This window comes from Tamandua tetradactyla, chromosome 4, assembly GCF_023851605.1.
Source record: "Tamandua tetradactyla isolate mTamTet1 chromosome 4, mTamTet1.pri, whole genome shotgun sequence".
NCBI lineage: Eukaryota > Metazoa > Chordata > Mammalia > Pilosa > Myrmecophagidae > Tamandua > Tamandua tetradactyla.
In genome coordinates, this window is record NC_135330.1 from 192,620,551 (window position 1) to 192,640,179 (window position 19,629).

General features: G+C 46.0%; 2 protein-coding genes across 3 annotated transcripts in view; one reads left to right on the forward strand and one right to left on the reverse strand.

Moving 5' to 3' along the window:
• Positions 1-16,096, reverse strand: LOC143681678 (uncharacterized). Of its 2 annotated transcripts, none has more exons than XM_077158922.1 (5): positions 15,657-16,096; positions 7,376-7,565; positions 6,858-6,924; positions 1,264-1,345; positions 1-1,137 (listed from the first exon to the last, which is right to left on the reverse strand). In XM_077158922.1, exons 1-2 carry the CDS (start codon positions 16,069-16,071, stop codon positions 7,504-7,506), a joined length of 477 nt encoding a protein of 158 aa, XP_077015037.1. In that variant the 5' UTR covers positions 16,072-16,096; the 3' UTR covers positions 1-1,137; positions 1,264-1,345; positions 6,858-6,924; positions 7,376-7,503. The 2 variants fall into 2 exon arrangements, with proteins under 2 accessions (XP_077015037.1, XP_077015036.1); XM_077158921.1 differs by having other exon boundaries at positions 1-1,142.
• The window catches only part of GTF3A (general transcription factor IIIA), a 13,254-nt gene continuing 9,694 nt past the window's right edge, over positions 16,070-19,629 (forward strand). The window contains exons 1-3 of the mRNA XM_077156937.1: positions 16,070-16,121; positions 16,163-16,476; positions 18,128-18,228. Of these exons, the coding sequence (XP_077013052.1) occupies positions 16,070-16,121; positions 16,163-16,476; positions 18,128-18,228 (467 nt within the window). The remainder of the gene's footprint in view (positions 16,122-16,162; positions 16,477-18,127; positions 18,229-19,629) is intronic.

Sequence of the window (19,629 nt, forward strand, 5' to 3'; positions counted from 1 at the left end):
TTGGTCAGGAGGAACTTTATTCAAAAGAGTTATTGCAAGGAGGGCAGGGACCATTGCAGAAGGGAAGAGAGGTCAGAATGAGATCTGAACCTACTTCACTGAAGAAAAATGCAAGAGGATTTTTAAGGATTGGAGTGGGTTAGTGGAGGAGTTAGGGGTCTGTCCAGCAATAGGGTGATCGATTACGTGGTGTTATCTTGTGAGTTTAATGTGAGGGTCTGGAGGAGCATGTTCCATCTGGCCTCTAAAAGGGCCCAGGTACCTAGATTGGGGTCAAGTTAAGGGGGAGGTAAAGCCATGTTGGTCAGCATGCTGTTTCCTCAACACAAAAGAATAGGCATTTCTTTAACCTTCACTGTTTTCCAGGAATGCAGGGCTCAGGCAATATCCAGCATTGTCATTCCTCCTTTTTGTTGAAGACGAATGATATTCACTTATCACTGAACAATTCAGAGGGATCCTAGATCTGAGTGGGGTGATGTAGGGTCTAAGAAATTGTCTCCTGAAGGCTCTTGTTGGTATTGTCCCTACAAAAGCAGCTGGACCAAAGGTCCAGTGTGTTACTGGAGGGTCTTGGAGACCAGATGCTTGACAAGAGGAATACTTAGAAACATAATGAAGAGATTCATTATTAAAGTTTAAATAAGGGAATAAAGCCAAGGCTTAAGGCCTGAAGGAAGCTAATGAAAGGAACCCAGGACACTGGTGCTGATGCATCTCTAAATGGTGGAATGTGGACAGCGGTGGTGATATAATAAATTTCTCAGTTTGCAGTCTGAATACTTTTTGTGATGGCATAGATATCAAAGAGATTTGGGGGGGAAGACATTCTCAATAGCTGCATCTGGCCACTGCACAAGTGCCCCTTGAGAAACCAGAATCACATCCAATGCCAGAAGGCTGTGAAGCACCATTCATCAGAGCACTTTTCAATCTCTGGTGATGATGGTGGTTTGGGCGATATTGTCCACAGTCCTGGTTACTTCCTAGAGCAAAGCATGGGAAATGCAGCAGTTTCTGTGAACTTCTTGAGTGCCCCACACAGAGGCAGCTCCAGGCAAGAAAGTTGCCCATGCATCACCACAAAAGCGGGTAGTTTAACTCCTGGTCATTTGGCTTCATGCTTCAGAGCTTCTTCTGAACTAAAAGAGATGGGAGAGTCACAGTGTATTAGTCAGCATTCTCTAGGGAAGCAGAACCAACAGGAGATATCTGTAAATAAAAGGTTTTATAAAACTGTCTCAAGCAACTGTGGGTACGCACCAGTCCAAATTCTATAGGGCAGGCAGCAAGCTGGACACTCTGATGAAGGTCTCCGATGAATTCCCCAGGAGAGGCTTGCTGGCTGAAATAGAGAGGAAAATTCTTCTGGCTGCTGAAGTCATCACCTCTCCCATAAAATCTTTCAATTGTAAACATCTCTCATGGCAGAAGACACTGCCCTTAGTTGATCATAGATGTAATTAGCCATAGATGCCATAAACTGACTGATGATTTAAGTCCATGAAATGTCCTTGCAGTAACGGTTAGGCCAATGCTTTCTTGACCAGACAACTGGGCAACCTGGCCAAATTGACACATGAACCCAACCATCACACACAGACTTCTTGAGAAGCTGGAATCTTACTCTTGAGCTTTCCAGTATTCATAGATCACTTAGGTCATTTAATGGAAAGGTTAAGATGAGAGAAAAGGGCAATCTGATTAAAGATCTGGTAAGGGCTGATAAGATTAGATAGCAGGTCCCAGTCCAATTCACAGATAGATACCAATAAGGGTGGTTTATTAGGGCTATCCAGGAAAAGTGGGAATAATTATTAAATAATTCTCCAGTCTGTTCAACTTCTGGAGCAGCAGGTTGGCGTTTTATTACTTCCAAGGGTGGATATGCAGATGTGGATTCTAAGGAAAAGTGACCAATTGTAAACACGTCTTCCTAGAGCAAAACATGGAAAATACAACAGTCACTGTGAACTTACTGAGTGCCCCATACAGAGGCGGATACAGGGAGTCTTCCATGGGCAACTTCTAGAAACAGAGGGGAAGAGATTAGCTGTTCTTTGGCAAATGGTGCCAGAATTTAGGTGGGTCACTATAATTGGAAAAATGAGTAGATACTAGGACTTGATAACTGCTTGAGTAGTAATTTCAGCCTATGAAAGACCACTGGTGAAATTATAATAGAAACAAAGTTTCCATTAACTGAGAGACAGGGATATTTAAAATAGCACGTCCATCTTGGAGTTTGCAAGGATGGCATGAAAGTAGAATATCAGGTCTACAGTGTTGTTATTTGTGGATAGGGTATTTACAGAGAGCTGGACAATTCCAATGGGAAAGGAAGTCACCTATAAAGTTATGGGTCCTAGCTATAAGTTAGGTGAGGAATGCCACAAGTTTGGGGACCCTTGTAGAAATAGGAGAAGTGATTGGAAGTCTGTTTAAGAAGCAGTTAGATCCCTAAATACATTGAATGTGTGCATGTGCTTCCCCCCCAAACACACACTCCTCTCTGTTGCTATTTCTCCTTTCCTCTTTCCCGGAAGCCCAGAGTCATACCTAATGGACAAAAGAAGGTAAAATATAGGGTCTCTAGATTGACAGTAATCTGGCATAGTTGAGGGTAGAGGGACTGAGGAAAGTTTATACACTGGATAGGTAGACTCCCAGTTTCATTTCTTCCTCCACAAAGCTTCTGTAATAATTGTAGCCAAAAGCATACTGCTTGCGAAACCTGGGGAATGTGATCAAGCCAAAATAAAATACCTAAAACCACAGGAGTTCTCCAATGCAGTGGACAAGCTTCCAGTCCCCACCCATATGCACAGGACTTTGATCAGTTTTAAATCTTAAATGTGAGAATCTTAACAAGGAGAAGGCAGCCAAGGATCATCACACAGCTGTGGAACTTCTCTTATGTAAGACAGAGATGACTACAAGGAGGAAAAAGCAACATGGAAGAACAAACTTGACCCACAGAGGTGAAAATTTCAAAAATACTATCTTCAATTTCCTCAAAGAGATATAAGATGATACCACCCATGTGAAACAAGAACAGGTTGCTATAAAAAATCAACAACCAGAGGGGAAACAAAGTTTTTTAACATTTATAACATGGGAGAAGAGTAGGAGAAAAATCAAAGTTGATGGCAGTATTATATAGAGAAGGTAGGGTTTAATATACGAGTATGATAGCTGAATCATTATATTGATATTTATTTTAGTCTCCAGATCTTTGAGCAGCTAGAAGTAAAAACCTAAAATTGTGGAATTGTAACCCATACCAAACTCTGAAATCTGTTCTATAGCTAATTGTTGAAATGTGCTTTGAAATGTATTGTTTTTTGTATATACGTTATTTTTCACAAAAAAGAAAAAAAGTAGATTGTGATGATAAATGCACAGCTATATGATGATATTATGAACAACTGGTTGTACACTTTGGATGATTACATGATATGTGAATAAATAATATATATCAATAAAAAATAAATCTAAAACGTGGTAGTAGAAATTTAAAAAAAGAAATATATGATAGAATACTTTAAAAACTCAGTAGAAGCATTGGAAGATAAAGCTGGGAAATCTCCGAGAAAATAGAGAAAAAAGAAAAGGACAGAAGAAATAGGAGTGAAAGCATGAGAAAATGAGAGGAATAGAAGGAATCATCCAAAAATTCAAGAAGTGTCCGAGAACTGCAGTGGGTTTCCAGATGAAGATAGCTCAGTTATGCCCAGCTAAGTGGAGGAAAACAAGCCCACTCAGGACATATCACTGGATTATCATTGTAAAATTTCAGAACACTAAGGAGGAGAGGACTCTTCAAAGTTTCAGAGAGAGGATAAGCATAGAGAGTCGAGTCATATATAAAAGATCAAGAATAAAATGTCTTCAAACTTTGCAGCAATGATGGAAGAAGCTAGAACAATGAAGCAGGGCCCTCAAAACCCTAAGGAGAATATTTCAACCTCAAAATTCAATGTTCAGCCAAACAGTTAAGTATGAGAGGAGATAGAAGGCATTTTAGATACACATACCTCCCTCCAATTTACTCCTTTGTTCTCTTTCTTGGGAATCTACAGAGGGTCTGTTCCAGCAAGACAAAAAGTAAACCAAGAAAGGGTAAGATAGGCTCCAGGAAACAGGAGAGGGGCCAAGGAAACCCGTGGGCAAGGAGGAGGGAGAGCCCAGGACCTGGTCCCATAGCAGGTTCTGGGAAGAGCCAGCACAGATTAGAACAGGCCAGAAGTGACCCAGGAGACGTTTCTCTAAGATGGTACAACTGACTGAACACTTGGTGTGTTTGAGCTTATTGAGAGGAGAGCTAGATAGTGTGTGTGTTTGTGGCAGGGGCGGAGCCCAGTAGGGTGAAATCAAAGTAAGCGCAGAAGACACCAAGAAAACAAAAAAACACACTTTTAAAACTCTGGGTAAAATAAAAAGTTTTGTAAGAGAAAAACCAGTTTACCACCTGGATCAGCTCTGAAAGCACTAATGGGATTTTATTAATAATTCCAATGGTATGATGCAGGGATAAAGATCAGGAGCTCTGAAACCTGATTGTCTAGGTTCAAATCTGGGTCTACTGCTAAGTAACTGCCTGACTGGGCAATTTTCTTAGTTATTCTGACTCAATTCTCTTCTCTGTAAAATGGGGATCACAGGAAAACCTATTGCAGAGTGGAGTGTGAAATGAATGAATATGTGTCAAACGCTTAGGGCAAGGCCTGTAGAGTAATCTAGTATTATTATTTATAACATATTAGGAGAGTGGAAGGAGAGAAGAGTGTGTGTGCGTGTTATGTGTGTGTATGTGTGTGCGAAAGAGAGAGAGAGAGATTGCAGAATTCCCCTATTTCACAATGGAAAACCGATAGAAAACGCCTAAAACTGAAATATCTGAAGCAGCACTAGAAGTGTGCTATTTAGAAATGTAAAGGAAAATACTCAGAGGAAAAAAAAGTTAAAATGATTACTTCTGGAGAACAAGCAATTGGAGGAGGCTGGGAGAGGCAGGGGAATATTGGTTTTTATAATAAACCTTATTAAATGATTTGACTCTGGGTTTCCCAGAAGCAGCCCCTGAGACTAGGACTCGTGAGCCCGTGATTTACGAAGGAAGTGCTCCCTGGGGGGAACTGCTTGGGGAGGGCAGGATAGGGGTGGGGGAACAAAGCTCCAAGTAAGGTTGCTGGGGGCTCCCACCTGTGCACCCCTGGCTAAAGGCCAACTCCAGGCACAAAGGGGCTCCTATAGCCCAGGGGTTGCCGCTGGGAGAGAGTCACAGGTGCAGGCCATTACATCAGGGCACCCAGAAGGCCTCAGAAATGTACACGGGTCTGAGCAGAGCTGGGCCGTGGCTTTAAATTTCACCTAAAGCTCCACACTCTAAAATTCGCATCTCCGATCTGACTCTTCTAGTCTTGTACATCACATGCAATGGGTAAGAACCCCACCTAGTACAACCGCAGGTGGGCTCTCAGAGGTGTGTGGCTGGAGGGTGCTGACAGTCCTTTCTGGGAATATTTGCCCCCCTCTACCCGCCAGATATCAAAGTAGCACAGTGTGTACCTCCCAGTCCCCTCCCCCAAGAGGAATCACCATGGGGTGAGCTATCTCCTGGCCCCCTGAAATCCTCCCAGGTGGCCAACCTCTCCTTCCTGGTGGCTCCTGATGTCACAAGTGGGCTACAACTGAAGAAATGTATCCTAATTATGCATCACCAGCCCACTTAACCTTAAGTAATTTCTTTAAGTAGACTAATCGTAAAGCACATTTTAGGACAACTCTAATATTCAAGGCGTATTTTTTGCAAATACAAAACCAACAACAAAGCATTCTTTACTACTCCTCCCAAAAACTGTTCTTTAATTTTCTCCAGAGGACACTGTCCTAAATTTTCTTCCAGATTCACAGACTTTCATTGACTTCTAAATGAGCTTAATAAGGAGTCTGTGTGTGATGACATGATTGATAGTTGCAAAGATAGTACCCTACATCCAGTTTTCCTTATTATTAACATATTATGTTGGTATAGTAACTTTGTCACAGTTAATGAACCAATATTGATACATTATTATTCTTTACTCTGATTTCTTCAGTTTTGACCTAATGTCCTTATTCTGTTCCTGAACATTTAGGAGATCGCTTTACATTTAGCTGTCAACATGTCTACTTAGTCTCCTGTTGGCTGTGAGAGTTTTTCAGACTTTCCTTGTTTTGCATAATAGCTTTAAAAAAATTTTTTTTACCTTAAAATAATTTCTAATTTACAGGACAGTTGCAAAAATCATACAAAACCCATACAGAGAATTCCAACATACCGCAACCCCGACACCCAGATCCACCAACTTTGAACAGTTTTCCTCATTTTCTGTCATTCTGCTTATCTGTCTCTATCTATTCATCCACCTATTTAATCTATTCTAAACATTTGAGAGTAGGTTGTATGCCCAGATGACATTTTGACTCCAGCTAAGCTGTTCTCAAATTCCTGGACCAGAAACTGAGACAATAATTTTTTAATTCTAGGCTGCTAAATTTGGGGGTAATCTGTTTTGCAGCCTGGAATTCCTTTCGAGAAATCTTTTTCTCCCCACTTTTTGAATTCTTAACCTGGGCCCAAACTCCCTGACACCTGGTGCACTATTTTTTGCTGAAGATGTCTGTGGATATTTTTGGGGTGGGGGAGGAGAATGAACCCACAATTTTGTGACAAAAGAAAAGCTTCTGATGTGCAGGGGCAAGATTTTTTCTTCCACACTTGGAAAAGGAAGGACCCGCAGAAATCTGTTCCTGTAACCATATATCCTTCAGAGAAAAGTATGAGAAAAGATCTGGGAAAGAGAAAAACCTACCAGAACCATTTCACTCCATCCCAGCTGCAAGCGGGTGAAGGCATTTTCTCTTTTCAGATTCCTTTGTCTGGAAGGGGGAGGAGGCAGGACACGTAGGGAAGTCAGCAACTGTTTCCCCATCTTCTCAGACCCCTATTATTAGACTAACACTGGAGACCAGCTATTTCCTCCCTCCGCAGGTGAGTGAAAGTGTTACCAGAGGTCCTTTTGAGACTCTGGGGCAAGTTTGGTTTCATGACATAAATTAGAACAGTGGTTTCCCAAGATACATCCTGCAAGTTCTCCAACCCTGCCCCAGATGCAACGAGGAACACAAAAACCCTCCCATTCCCCATCCACCTTCCACACAACTCTCCACCACCAAGGAAGCAGAAAAGGATGAATGGAGGGCCCTGCATTTTCATCACCTCCCTCGTCTTTATAGTCAACGTAAAGGCTGGGAAACTCCTGAGCACCACGGGCTTCCGGGTAAGATAAACCCAACAATTGGAAAAGCTCCAACAGTGGAGAAAACTTACCTCAAGTTTAAAACTTTACACCTTTGGGGGCTGAAGGGCTCAGCTTCCCCTTGTAGTCCTGGCTGGGAGCCCAGGCTTTCACATCCATCTCCAAAATAGGGCTGACTTGAAAAGACGTTCTTGTCACATCATCTCTGCTCCAGGGAATCCGGGAGATGCCATGTGCTTGCAGAATTTGGGGCATTGTAAGCTAGGGCAGGTAAAGCACACCTGGTCAGCAGACTTTGTCCATCTGTCCTCCTTCCCCCATTAATTCACCCAGTCAGTAAGCAGTTATTTATAAAGGGCTTATGTAGTAGGCCCTGTTTTGAGTTTTGAGTAGACCACATATTGTTTATTCCTTCATCTGTTGATGGTCACTTGGATTGTTTTCACCTTTGGCTATTGTGAATAATGCTGCTATGAACATCGATGCACATATATCAGTTCAAGCCCCTGTTTTCAATCCTTTGGGGTCTATATCTAGAAGTAGGATTGCTGGGAAATATGGTAGTTCCATGTTTAATCTTTTGAGGAATAAATTTATGTTCTTCAAGTGAATGGGTATCTAAAGATTTAAAAAACTGACCTGCCTCTGCACTGCACAATAAAGTAGTACAAATGATTCTCTAATCTTCAGAAGAGTTGAGATTTCACTCTAAAATTTCACTCTAAAATGGGATGATGCTATTGAGAAATAAACACCTCCACTCAAATAAGTAAAGGGAGCATGCAACAGGACAACCTAAAACCCACACATGTGGAGATAAGATGCGGCCAAAAGAGGGTTGGGGGGTTGGGAGGTTGGGAGGTTGTTGGTGGTGGGCATGTACTGAGGTCCATTAGACATAGTCAATAGAAGCAATGGTCCCTGTCCAGGCACAAGTCAGCAACCAGCCTCTAGGAGGCACCACTCCTCATTTGTGAGTAGAGATCATAATATTAACTTCACCAACTTCGAGGGAGGACTAAATGAGAGGATATATTTAAAGTACTTAGTATAGAAATTGGCCAAAAATGATCAGAAAGAAAAGGCAGTCCTTGTACTTTAAAGCCAAGGACCCACAGAATTTCAGAGTCATACAATACATGGGACTCGTGAAACATGAGATAATTTTTTTTTTAAAGTTCACTGGTATGCTAGAAAACTATAATAAAGTCTTTTGTTAAATCCAAACATTAACGTTTCACAAAATATGTTATCAGGACCAATAAAAGCTTGATCAAGGAAAATGCCCCTAAACTGCCACTGTTGCTTCTGCTGCTTCATAATAGTGTTGAGAAATTTACCAACTCAGTCAAGGAATATTTCTTGTCACTGACCACACGCCAGGTGCTATGCTAGATGCTGGGGACAGTGATGAAGAAGATACATGAGCCTTGCACGTCAGAGCTTGGGTGCTATCGGGAAAGAGTAAGTTAACAACTGTAGTCAAGTGCCTTAAGGTTGTAAGGAGTGAAGTGCAGGTGCTGTGGGTATAGAGAAGGGCACCTGGCCTGCTGGGGGTCTTCAAAGGGGACCCCCTAAGCTGCCACCTATGGACAGCAGGGGCAAGGAGAAAGATACAAAGAGATGTCTACGAAGGTCTGAAGGTAAGTGAGAGGTGGGCAGGGCTGAATAACAGAAAGAGCTCAGCACGGCCAGACAAAATGGAGACGACGAGAAATGGAGTAGGAAGTAGTGAGAAATGGGACCAGAAGTGGTGAGAAATGGGGCCACAAGTGGTGAGATACGGGGTCAGAAGTGGTGAGGAACGAGGCTGGGAGTGATACCGTGTCTTCTAAGTCCTTGGGATCCTACCAGAAGGGCCATTGGGCAGAAACCACTGCCATTAGGAAGGACGCCTTAGTGGCAATGCTGGGAGGGATTGGAAGTGGGCGAGCTGGATGGCGCACCAGGTAGACCCGGTAGGAGGATGCCTGCTGGGACCCGGACAGTGGCAGCAGAGGGGAAGAGAAATGGATGAATCAAGATGCCTCTGAGAAACATGACAAAGACTTCATAAAGTTGCCCTACCCACTCTGCCTGGGGCATCTCTGATGGCTCTGTGAAAAAAGCTAGCAAAAGGAAATTATCAAAAACAAAAATCTTGCCTGTGCAGTGCATGGAAACGCTGTGCACATTCCAGCACCTGACCTGTGGGTAATCAGGGAGCAATTAGGCCTCTCTCACTAGATGGAATCCGGCTAATCCAGACCAAAATGGACTTGAAGTGGATGGGAGTGATTATGCACAGGCCCCTGGCGGTACCCTGGCCCAGCAATTACAGCTGTCAGGGAAATGTGATGATCAGACCAAGTCAGAAGTAGGGCTAATTAGAGAATCCAAGCTGGAATTGCATGATGAGCTGAAAACCAAGAAGGCAGATGTTAACCGTGTCTAAACACCATCCACGCAGGTGAACATTCAGGAGAAGTTCTGAGGAATATTCAAAGAACAGATGCTGAAAGAGGATGTGGAATCTGCTGAGAGTACTGCTGGGGAGTGAGGACAAAGACACAGGTGCTAGTCTGGCAGGGCTGTCCTACCTGGGTGATTAGTTGGTGACTCTTAGTGCTTCCCAAGGGACTGGAGAAATACTGAGAATGTGACTCAGGCATGAGAATCAAGGGGTGCCCCTCTTCTCACACAAAGTAAAAGGAATGTTTCTTACTCATAGTCTTAAATTCACTTTGGGCCAATCTCGGTCAGTGCAATGTCCTTATCCATTAATTCTCCTTCCATGTGGGCCAATATTTGCGACTCTATTGTCAGTAATAACTTACAGATGTAGAGGACTTTCCGGTTGATGAAGGTGTTCACACAGCTCAAGGTAATGATGGTGACAAGAGCTAACATTTCCTGACCGCTTGCTCTGAGCCAGTATTGTGCTATGTGCATTGCATGTGTTTTCTCATTTATTCCTCAAAACCTGTGAGGTGGGTTTTCTCAATTAACTGATGAGGAAACCAAGGTACAGTGAGATTCAGTAACTTCCCAGGTTATCTGGTGCCCACAAGAACCCAGGAGGCAGGGCAGGACTCCTCTATGTTATGGACGAGGAAGCTCATATTGAGAATAGTTGCCTAAAGTCATACTCAACTAGTTAGTGGCACTTGGGACCCAATTCAAAGATCTTTCTACCAAATATACTATCTATAAAAGAAGAAACAGAGTTGGTGGTTCCGCTTCTCTAAGCTAAAGGTGAATTTCAGGGATAATTTCCTGGCTTGTTCTTTGAACTGCAGGAGAGCTAACACCTATGCCTGTGCAACCCAGAGGAAGTTAACACTGGAAAAAAAGAGTAAAATTGGGATAAAAGGGACAATGCATTGAAGATTTTCCAGGGAAACCCACATTTGAAATAGCTTGTTTCCTTATCACCACAGCTACACTCATTTGTGTCTGATTTTTGATTAGGGAAAAACTTGTCAAATGACTGGATTCTTGGTCAGAGCCCCTCACCTCTTCTGCCAGAACCCCCTTTGCTTAGGCGCTCTCTCCTTAGTGTGAGTTCGGGACAGCTATGTCTAGTTATTTTATGCAGTGGAAGTCTCTGTGTTAGTTGTGCCGTGTAAGTAACAAATTACTCCAAATCGTAGGAGCATAAACCAATGCCCATTTATTACCTCACTCATTATATTCTGTGGATCAGGAATTAGCTTAGCTGCCTGGGCACAATTTAACTGGTTTCCCTGCTTTGAAGTCTCACCCAGGTTGTAGTCATCTCAGGGCTCAGCATGGGAAGGAGCTGCTTCCAAGCTCACGTGGTTGGAGGCAGGATTCAGTTTCCCCCAGTTCCTCCCTGGGTGCTGGCCAGAGCCAATCTCAATTCCTTCCCATGTGGGCCTCTCCAACACAGCAGTTGCTTTATCAAAATGTGTGAGCAAAGATGATAATAGAAGAGAGTCTGCTAGAAAAACGGAGTCCCAACATTTTGTAACTTAACCACACCCGTACATATATGTATGTATTTATGGATATGGATATATTTGTGTAAATACATATATGTGTTAGGGATGGTAACAGAACTGCTTCAAAATATTTTAGAAAAAAAGGTTTGGGAAGATTAGGAATGGAGGCACTTAGATGAAACAAGAATGGCAAAAAATTGATGGTTGTTGAAGCTGGATAATGGGTCCACAGGGGTTCACTGAACTATTTGCTAAATTTTTATGTGTTTAAATTTTTTTACAATAATGCTGCTGATGATAATGATAAATATGAATAGGGAGAGAGAAAGGAAAAACAGCACAGACTCTTCTTTTTAGTAACTGCCTGCGATGGGAAGGAATGAGATCAAGCAATGGTTAGAGAAATTTCAGGAACAGAAAAGGAATTTTTTATTTTGTTTTGCTTTTTTAAGATAGTAGAAACTTGAGGTTGTGGGGAAGTACCAGCAAAAGGGGTGTATCAGCTAGCTACTGCCACAAAATTGCTGAAAAACAAAAGAATCCTAAAACTCAGTGGCTTAAAATCATTGATTGTCATGGACCTGTGGGTTGGCTGAGGGTTAGCTGATACTCTACTGATAGATGCTGAACTCAGATAGGATGACTCAGCTTTGCTCATCATGTCCCTCCTCCTCTTCCTGAGACAGGTTAATCCAGAAATGTACTCCTGGTGGTAATGGCAGAGACACAAGAGAGCAAGCCACAAGGTCTCTTGCAGTGTAGACCTAGGACTGACATACTGTCATTTCCAACTCATTCTCTTGGCCAAAGCCAATTACATGGTTGAGCTCAGAGTCAAGAGATGATGAATATATCCCCCAACCCCATCCTTTATGGGAGGAACAAAGTCACATGGCAAAGGTAGATGAAACACTGAGGCTAGTCAATGCAATTTACTAGCTAGAACAAGCATCTGTAGTTCAGTATTTGTTAATCTTTTGGCTTGACTTGAGTGGCCCACAGTCTTATCCACTCCCTACTGAAGCTGTTTGGGCCTGGGGAAGAGCTTGAACCCCAGGCAGGCCACAGATTCCCTCTCAAGTATCATTAGCTATGGAGAGGTGTGCCAGCTTGAAAGGATGTATGGACCCTAAAAAAGCCATGTTTCAATCCTAATTCAATTTTGTAATGGCAGCCGTTTCTTCCAATCCCTCTTCAGTACTGTATGTTTGAAACTCTAATTAGATTATCTCCCTGAAAATGTGACTCAATCAAGAGTGGTTGTTAAACTGGATTAGGTGGAGACGTGTCTCCACCCATTCCAGATAGGTCTTCATGAGTTTACTGGAATCCTATAAAAGAGAAATCATTTTGAAAAAGCAAGAGATTCTGAGAGAGCAATATAGCTACGAGAAGCAGAAAGTTCACCAGTCAGCGACCTTTGGAGATGAAGAAGGAAAACGTCTCCCTGGGAGCTTCATGAAACAGGAAGCCAGGAGAGAAGGCCAGCAGATATACAATGTTCACCATGTGCCTTTCCAAATGAGAGAGAAACCCTGTGTTTGCCATGTGCTTTCTCACTTGAGAGAAAAACTGTGAACTTCATTGGCCTTCTTGAACCAAGGTATCTTTACCTGGATGCCTTAGATTGGACATTTCTATAGACTTGTTTTAATTGGGATGTTTTCTTGTCCTTAGAACTATAAACCTGCAATTTATTAAATTCCCCTTTTTAAAAGCCATTCCGTTTCTGGTACATTGCATTCTGGCAGATGGCAAACTAAAACAAGAGGTAAGGGGCTAGACTGTGTAGAGTGTGGGATGTTATGTTCGAGTTGAGCCAAAGCACTGGGAAATCCACAGTCACAAGGGCAGAAGCTCAGTCTTACAGAGGAAGCTGATCTTCAGAGAAAAGAAAGAGACACAGAGATGATAGAGAACAGAGACTAGGAAGACCTGAAGCCCAGGAGAAAGACAGCGACACACACACATGCACACGTGTGCACACACATACATGCCCAGGGGCAATGAACAAAATGGTCTCAGAGCTGCCTGGAAAGCGAAGGAGGAGGGTGGCTAAGGAGGTATAAACAATGACGGACTGAGGCACATCTTGCCCCAGGTTGTCCTCTCCTGTGGCCAAGTCACGGTTCCTATAATTGGCTCCGTGAGGTTCCCCTGGATCCTTACAGTCAATCCTTTTCACTTGGATTTGTCTGACCAGCATTGTTTCTTATGCACTAAAGATCCCTTGACAAAGACACTCATGTGAAGCTTTTAAGATTTCACATAATGGATTCATGATTGTGTGTTCAGTTGATTAGAAAAGAGTAAGATTAGCCCCTGGTGTGTCACCTTGCTACTAAGGATTCAAAAAAAAAAAAAAAGCTCAGTTCCTGCCCCATTATGGAGATTAAGTCAATATCAGGGAAATAGGAAATTACATGCTTGAGTAGTTAAAAATAACCCAGCACAGTAGAGGATGGTCTACTCAGTGCTACAGAGAGGAAGGGCTACAAAAGTTCGAAGGTAGAGAAGATGTCTGGGGCCTGCAGTGGTCAGGCAAGGCTTGTCCAGAGGAAGTAGGACTTGATCTGAGCCTGGAATTGTGCCTGGGGTAGGAAGAGGCCTGGAAGAAGCCTGAGCCCAGGGATCCGACAGTGTCTTCTGAAATTTCCCATCAACCTGGAACCTCAGAACGTGACCTTATTTGGAAATAGGGTTTGGCAGATGGAATTAGTTAAGATGAGAGCCCACTGGATTAGGATGGACCCTAATCCAATATGATGTGTCCCTATAAGATAAGAGGATGCCCAGAGAGAAGGCGGCTGTGTGAAGAGAGGCAGAGGTTGGCAGGATCTACAAACCCAGGAATGCTCAATTAGTACTGGGGAAAACCACTTGAAGTTAGGAGAGAGCTGTGAACAGATTCTCCCCTCAGAGACTCCAGAAATAAGCAACTCTGCCAACAACCCCATTTCAGACTTAGGACCTCCTGACCTGCGAGAGAATGAATTTCTGTTGAGTCACCCAATTTGTGGTTGTGGTCATTTGTCATAGCAGCCTGAGAAAACTAAGACACCACTTGAGCACTGTGACCTGAATTGTAGGGATAACAGTGACACAGAGTGAAAAATACTCTGCAAATACCAGTCTTAGAAACTTAAATCTACAAAGTGTCAGTGTTTTAGGGAGCTGACATTAGCAGCCACATGCAGGAGGGAGTAAAGGTAGGAGAAACCGCAAAGAGGCTATTTCAGGTGCCACGGCTGAGCAAAGGGAGCACCTACCAGAGGGTGGCAGGGGTGTAGAAGGGACAGGTGCAAACACTGGCCTGATGGGGGAAGAGCTGATGAAAGAGCTGGGGGTTGTCAGTGGTTCCAACCACTGGGACTCCGAGTTAACAGGGGTGGGGGGACTCCGGCATGATGCTTTTCTGAAATTCCCCAGGGGGATTCTAATGCGCAGCCAGGGTTGAGAAGCCCTGCTCCAAGTTTTCATGGCTGACAGACAGAGTCATAGCACCGCTGACATGAGACATTGCTGACTTAAAAATAATGTTGACTTTGAGGTGACTGCTTGACATTCAAGTTAAAAAAAAATCCACTCAGCATTTAGGTATAAGGACCACTGGAGAAACACATTGGGGGATTAACTACAGAGAGGAAAGAGTTGGGGCCAAGGAGCATTTCCAGGGAAAAAGGCCAGCATAAGCTGAGCATGTGGCACAGCCTGGTTGCTGATTTGCTGCTTTACAGAGAGTTGTGGCAAGAACAGAAGGTCGGTGGCTAGTGGGCCCTTCCCAGTGGATGGCACATGATAACTGGTTAATAGACCCTCACTTAATTCCAATAGAGATCCTAAAAGAGGGGTTTAATCAGTCCCAGTTTAAAAGTGAGAAGAGATTCAAAGGCCCTCATCCGAGGTCCTACAACGAGTAAATTAGAATCTAAAGTAGGTGAGTGAGGAGGCTGAAGAAAGGGAGCTCAAAGACGGCGTGGCAGCCCCCCCACCATGTCCCCGAGCCACTGAGCGAGGGGGACACCCAGGGGCTGGAGCGGCAGAGGGGAAAAGCAACAGGTGGAGGCACGTCACGCCCTCCACCTGCATGAGCCCCCTGAGGCAGGTGTGACCCTCTTTCCCACTTTGAAGGCGGGGACGCAAGGCTCAGGACTGAGAAGGAAGTGAGGATTCCCTTCAGGACTGACAGGCCCTGGCTTGTTTTCAAAGCTGCTCCTCTCTGCAGGGACCTGCGGATTCAGATCGGTGCTTGCTTAACGGCTTATTTGGAATGACAAAACACAGCCCTCCTGTTACCGTCATCCTCACCCAGTAACATCCTTTAAATGTGTGGTCCTCACAAACCAGGATGGCGTGTTCATTCCAGCCCCAAGGAGCGCTTCCCTAAGGCTAATGGGCGCCAAATCACCTGCAGATCTCCGAGTCCGGAGCGCCGGGCCGGGCCTGAGGGCCTGACGGGCAGCAGCGCCAGCTGCCGCGCCGACCACGCCCGGAGGGGTGGTGCCCAAGCGCTGCCGCCCGCTGGAACCCCTGGCGAGTTTCAAAAGCGACCGACGCCGGCGGCCCACCCCGAGGACGGGATTCGGCTGGCCCGCTGCGCCCTGGGCTTTGCTCTCCCGGTGACTCTCACGTGCAGCAGAGCTCAGGAACCACTGTCCCGAGGCGTCCCGAGGCAGCACGCAAAGGGCGAGCAAGGACACGCGGCACCGAGGACATGCCGAGCAGTTTACGCGTGCTGGGGGAGCCCTCGCGTCCTCCTCTAGGATAGCTCCCACTTCGGCCGCGCCTCGGGACTGCCCCCTCAGGAGCCCCGCGTCGCGCATGCTCCGAGACGCTCTTGCCGTCGACCCCTTCTCCGCGAAGGGCGGGGCCGGCAGCGAGAGCCCCTCGGAGCATGCGCGGCCCCGGCGCTAGCGGGAGGGGGCGGGGCCTGCCTCGCCCTGGCGGCTCCCGGAAACGCGCGACCGCGCGCTCCCGCCGCTCGCACGTGGCTGCGCGCCTGGCCTGGGGCGCGGTGGCAGGCCGCCCTGGAGCCGCCGGCCTCGGTCTTCGCGGCCGTGTCGTCCGCGACCATCGCCGACGAGTCCACAGCGGCCGGCGAGGGCCCAGCGCTGTCCCCGGCGGCCTCCGGGCTGCCCCGGAGATTCATCTGCTCCTTCCCGGACTGCCGCGCCAACTACAACAAGGCCTGGAAGCTCGACGCGCACCTGTGCAAGCACACGGGGGAGGTAAGGGTCGTGGCAGGGGAGGCGCCAGCTTACCCCCCGCCCGCCGGCCGCAGGGGTGGAACCTCAGGGGACGGGGCCGCGGAGGGGTGTGGCCTCGCCGGGGTGGGGCCACGGCGGTGTGTGATCGGGGCGGAGCGGAGCCTCGCGGGAGGTGTGACCTTATGGCGCGGGGCCGCGGCGGGGCGTGACCTCGTCGGTGCCGTGGCGCTCAGTGGTCCCGCGTGGGGACCCGAGACGCGCTGCGGGCTCGCCGGGTGGCCCCAGAGCTGCAGGCGTCGCTGTGCAGGCGTGCTCCGTTTCGGCACCCTGGGTCGCTGGAAAGTGACCCAAGTGGCTGGGTTGCCACTTGGCTGAGAAGCCGCGCTCTAAGGACCGCGGGATCCCTGACACGGGCTTGCGGCTTGGGAAAATTCTCCGGGTCTTTGGTCTCGAGTCTCGGCCAGTCAGCATCTCCTCGTCATCTGTAAATATGTGCACGATGTGACGTCCCGCCACCACCAGGCACCTTCCTTCGCTCCAGCCTCCTCCAGCCGGGTGCCGACGCCAGCTTCTGTGTAGGAGAGTGTTTGCTTGCAGCGTGCCTTCATTCTTTCAGCTGTCCCGCTGCACTGGGTGCTGGGCGTGTGCCAGGCCACACCCTCGCCCTGGAGGTAGAGCGCAGAACAGGGGGTGCAGTGGATCAAGTAGGTCCAGATCAGAGCTCACCTGTCCTTTTGGACCTGTATGCTGTGTTTTGGATCTTGGCACCACCTGCTTCCTTCAGACAGGCTGGACAACTTGAATTCATCGTTGTTATCCCAAATCTCACAAGTTAACCTGACAGATATTTATTGAGCCTGCTCCCTGCCAAAGCTGAAGCTTGCCTGGTAATACTGCTTGTCTGCTTATTCCTACTTTGCTCCTAGTCCTCTCATCTAAGGCTTCGTTACTACCCCCACCGCACCCCCCCCAACCCCACCACTCTCACCCCCAGCCATTGTGGTGGTATGCTTTCCATAGTCAGGGATGCAAAACTGTGGTTATTTGGGGACATGCTTTGACTTTTCCTGCAGGTTCAGAATGAAGTTTCACTTCCCAACTCCTGAGTCCCAAGTGAAGGTTGCAGTTAGAGGTGGGCACTGTTTGCTTTGCTTTATCCTTGTGCTGGTGAGCTTTTTCAGGTGTGACATACATTTTCCTGTAGCTCTGCCTGTTCTTAGCACAGACACTGGGCTTGTTCAGGATGAGTTAGAGCTTGCAGCTTCCTCTGCCCTCGGCTTTGGAAAGAATAGATCATGCTGTGGTGGTAGGTCCGTGGAGACCGGCTGTCTGTAGGAGGGGCTGGGCCGTTGGAGCCTGCTGCCCCCAGGCCAGGCACGTCTAGGACACCATGACTGTGATGACTGTCCAGCTTGTGTCAAATGATAGAGAAAATTTGCTGTCTTGGAATTTATAGCAGAATTTGCCTGCAGTGACTTTGTGAGAAGTTGTGGCATTTATGTATTGTGTAATTTTCTGCAGAAAACCTTGGCTTGGCACAGTGTAGGCACTCAGCATGCTTACTGGATGGAAACTGTGGAGGTGGTGGGCCAGGGATTTAGACCTTAAATAAAACCAGGTCTGCTCACTGACCAGGGCAGGGTTGACCATAGTTTTCTTTTCTCCCCACTAGAGGCCGTTTGCCTGTGACTATGAAGGGTGTGACAAAGCCTTCATCAGGGAATACCATCTGAGCCGCCACATCCTGACCCACACTGGGGAGAAGCCATTTGTGTAAGTAGAGCACTGGGCTAGGCCTTCGAGGAGGGTCATATTTGGCATATAGACTTGGTAAAAAAATGGGTGGATGGCTAACTCGCTAGATCAAGCTGCTTTCATTTCCATCTGATGTAAGATGAGGACAGATTTGGAATGTGTGGAAGAGAGTGGCCCTCTTGTGTGTCATTGGTGTGTGAAAACTTCTCCTCGAGTCCCCTTAGGTTGCATCCTCTCATCTCCCTAAAAGTACATACTAAATGGGATAGCAGCTTTGAAAAGCACACGGTTCAAACTAGATGGAAAAGGTTCCCTGGCATACTTTGTCTCAGTAGCCTCAAGGTCTTTATGAACTGATGAGCCACTGGGATATTAGAAAAAGCATGAAGAAGTAGAACTTTTAATAGTTTATCATGTTTTTCTTACAATTAAGCCTTTGTGCCAGGATCATTCAAGTTTTCATTTTCCTCTAGGAATAGCTGCATATTTCTGAAAAGCTGGAGATACTGCCTTTTTTTTTTTTTTTAAAGCAGCTACTTCTCTAAAACAGTGGATCTCAAATTTAGAATGCATCAGAATTACTTGTAGAGCTCATTGAAGTGCAGATTACTGAATCCCAGCCCCAGAGTTTCTCATTCAGTAGGTCTGGAGTGGGGCCTGAGAAGTTGTATTTCTAGCACTTTGAGAACCACTGACCAGAATAAAATAAACTTAATAATAGATGGTCTCCTGCAAACAGCTTTGGGTAATCAGGAAATGGCTACATAGCAGTGTTTCTGGATATTAAGAGATAATACAATTGCATGGTTTTCTGTGACCTGGTCTGATTTTCTTGGGTTCTGACAAAAAGCAGCTCCTGTCTCATTCAAGGCCCCGACGGAGGGAGGGAGTTTTCACCCGCTGCTGTCCTGTGTGTGGGAAGCAGAATCCATCTGGCCCCATCTTACTGGCAGGCTACAGAGGCCACGAGGCCGGAGGCTGGGGACGGCGTTTTATTTCAGTTTATTCAGGTGTACTGTGTGTCGTCAAAGTAAATGACCCTAAATGAAGCTTATTTTATTTCAAATTATTGTTCAACTGGAGCAGCAAAAAGTAAAATGACCTGGAAAATAGGACTGGGATATAGTTTTTAACCTGGAAGTTTCAGTTTGGGGAATTTGTTCTACAGATACCTCGTGCCAGTGTTAAATGCCATGTACAAGGCTATTTGCAACCTTGTTCATAGGAGGAAAACATTGGCTTCCGCCCAAATCCTATCAGCAGGGGCTGCTTAAAGTGCACCGCCCCCCTGAAGCACTGAAAATATTTGCTGACGCCCCCTGTGAAAATGAGAAACTCCCAGGACAGGTTAAGTGACCCTCCAAGGTACAGAAGGGGGTGTATAGTGGGCTCCTTTTCTGTGTCTTAAAAAAGGGGATG

Bases quoted from the DNA above. Each gene is read 5' to 3' on its own strand.
- LOC143681678 (XM_077158922.1), bottom strand. From the start codon at position 16,071: ATGCGCGACGCGGGGCTCCTGAGGGGGCAGTCCCGAGGCGCGGCCGAA. The intron at 7,566-15,656 runs GTGATTTGGCGC...TACCTGCCCTAG, and splicing joins CCGGACTCGGAGATCTGCAG to CTTACAATGCCCCAAATTCT.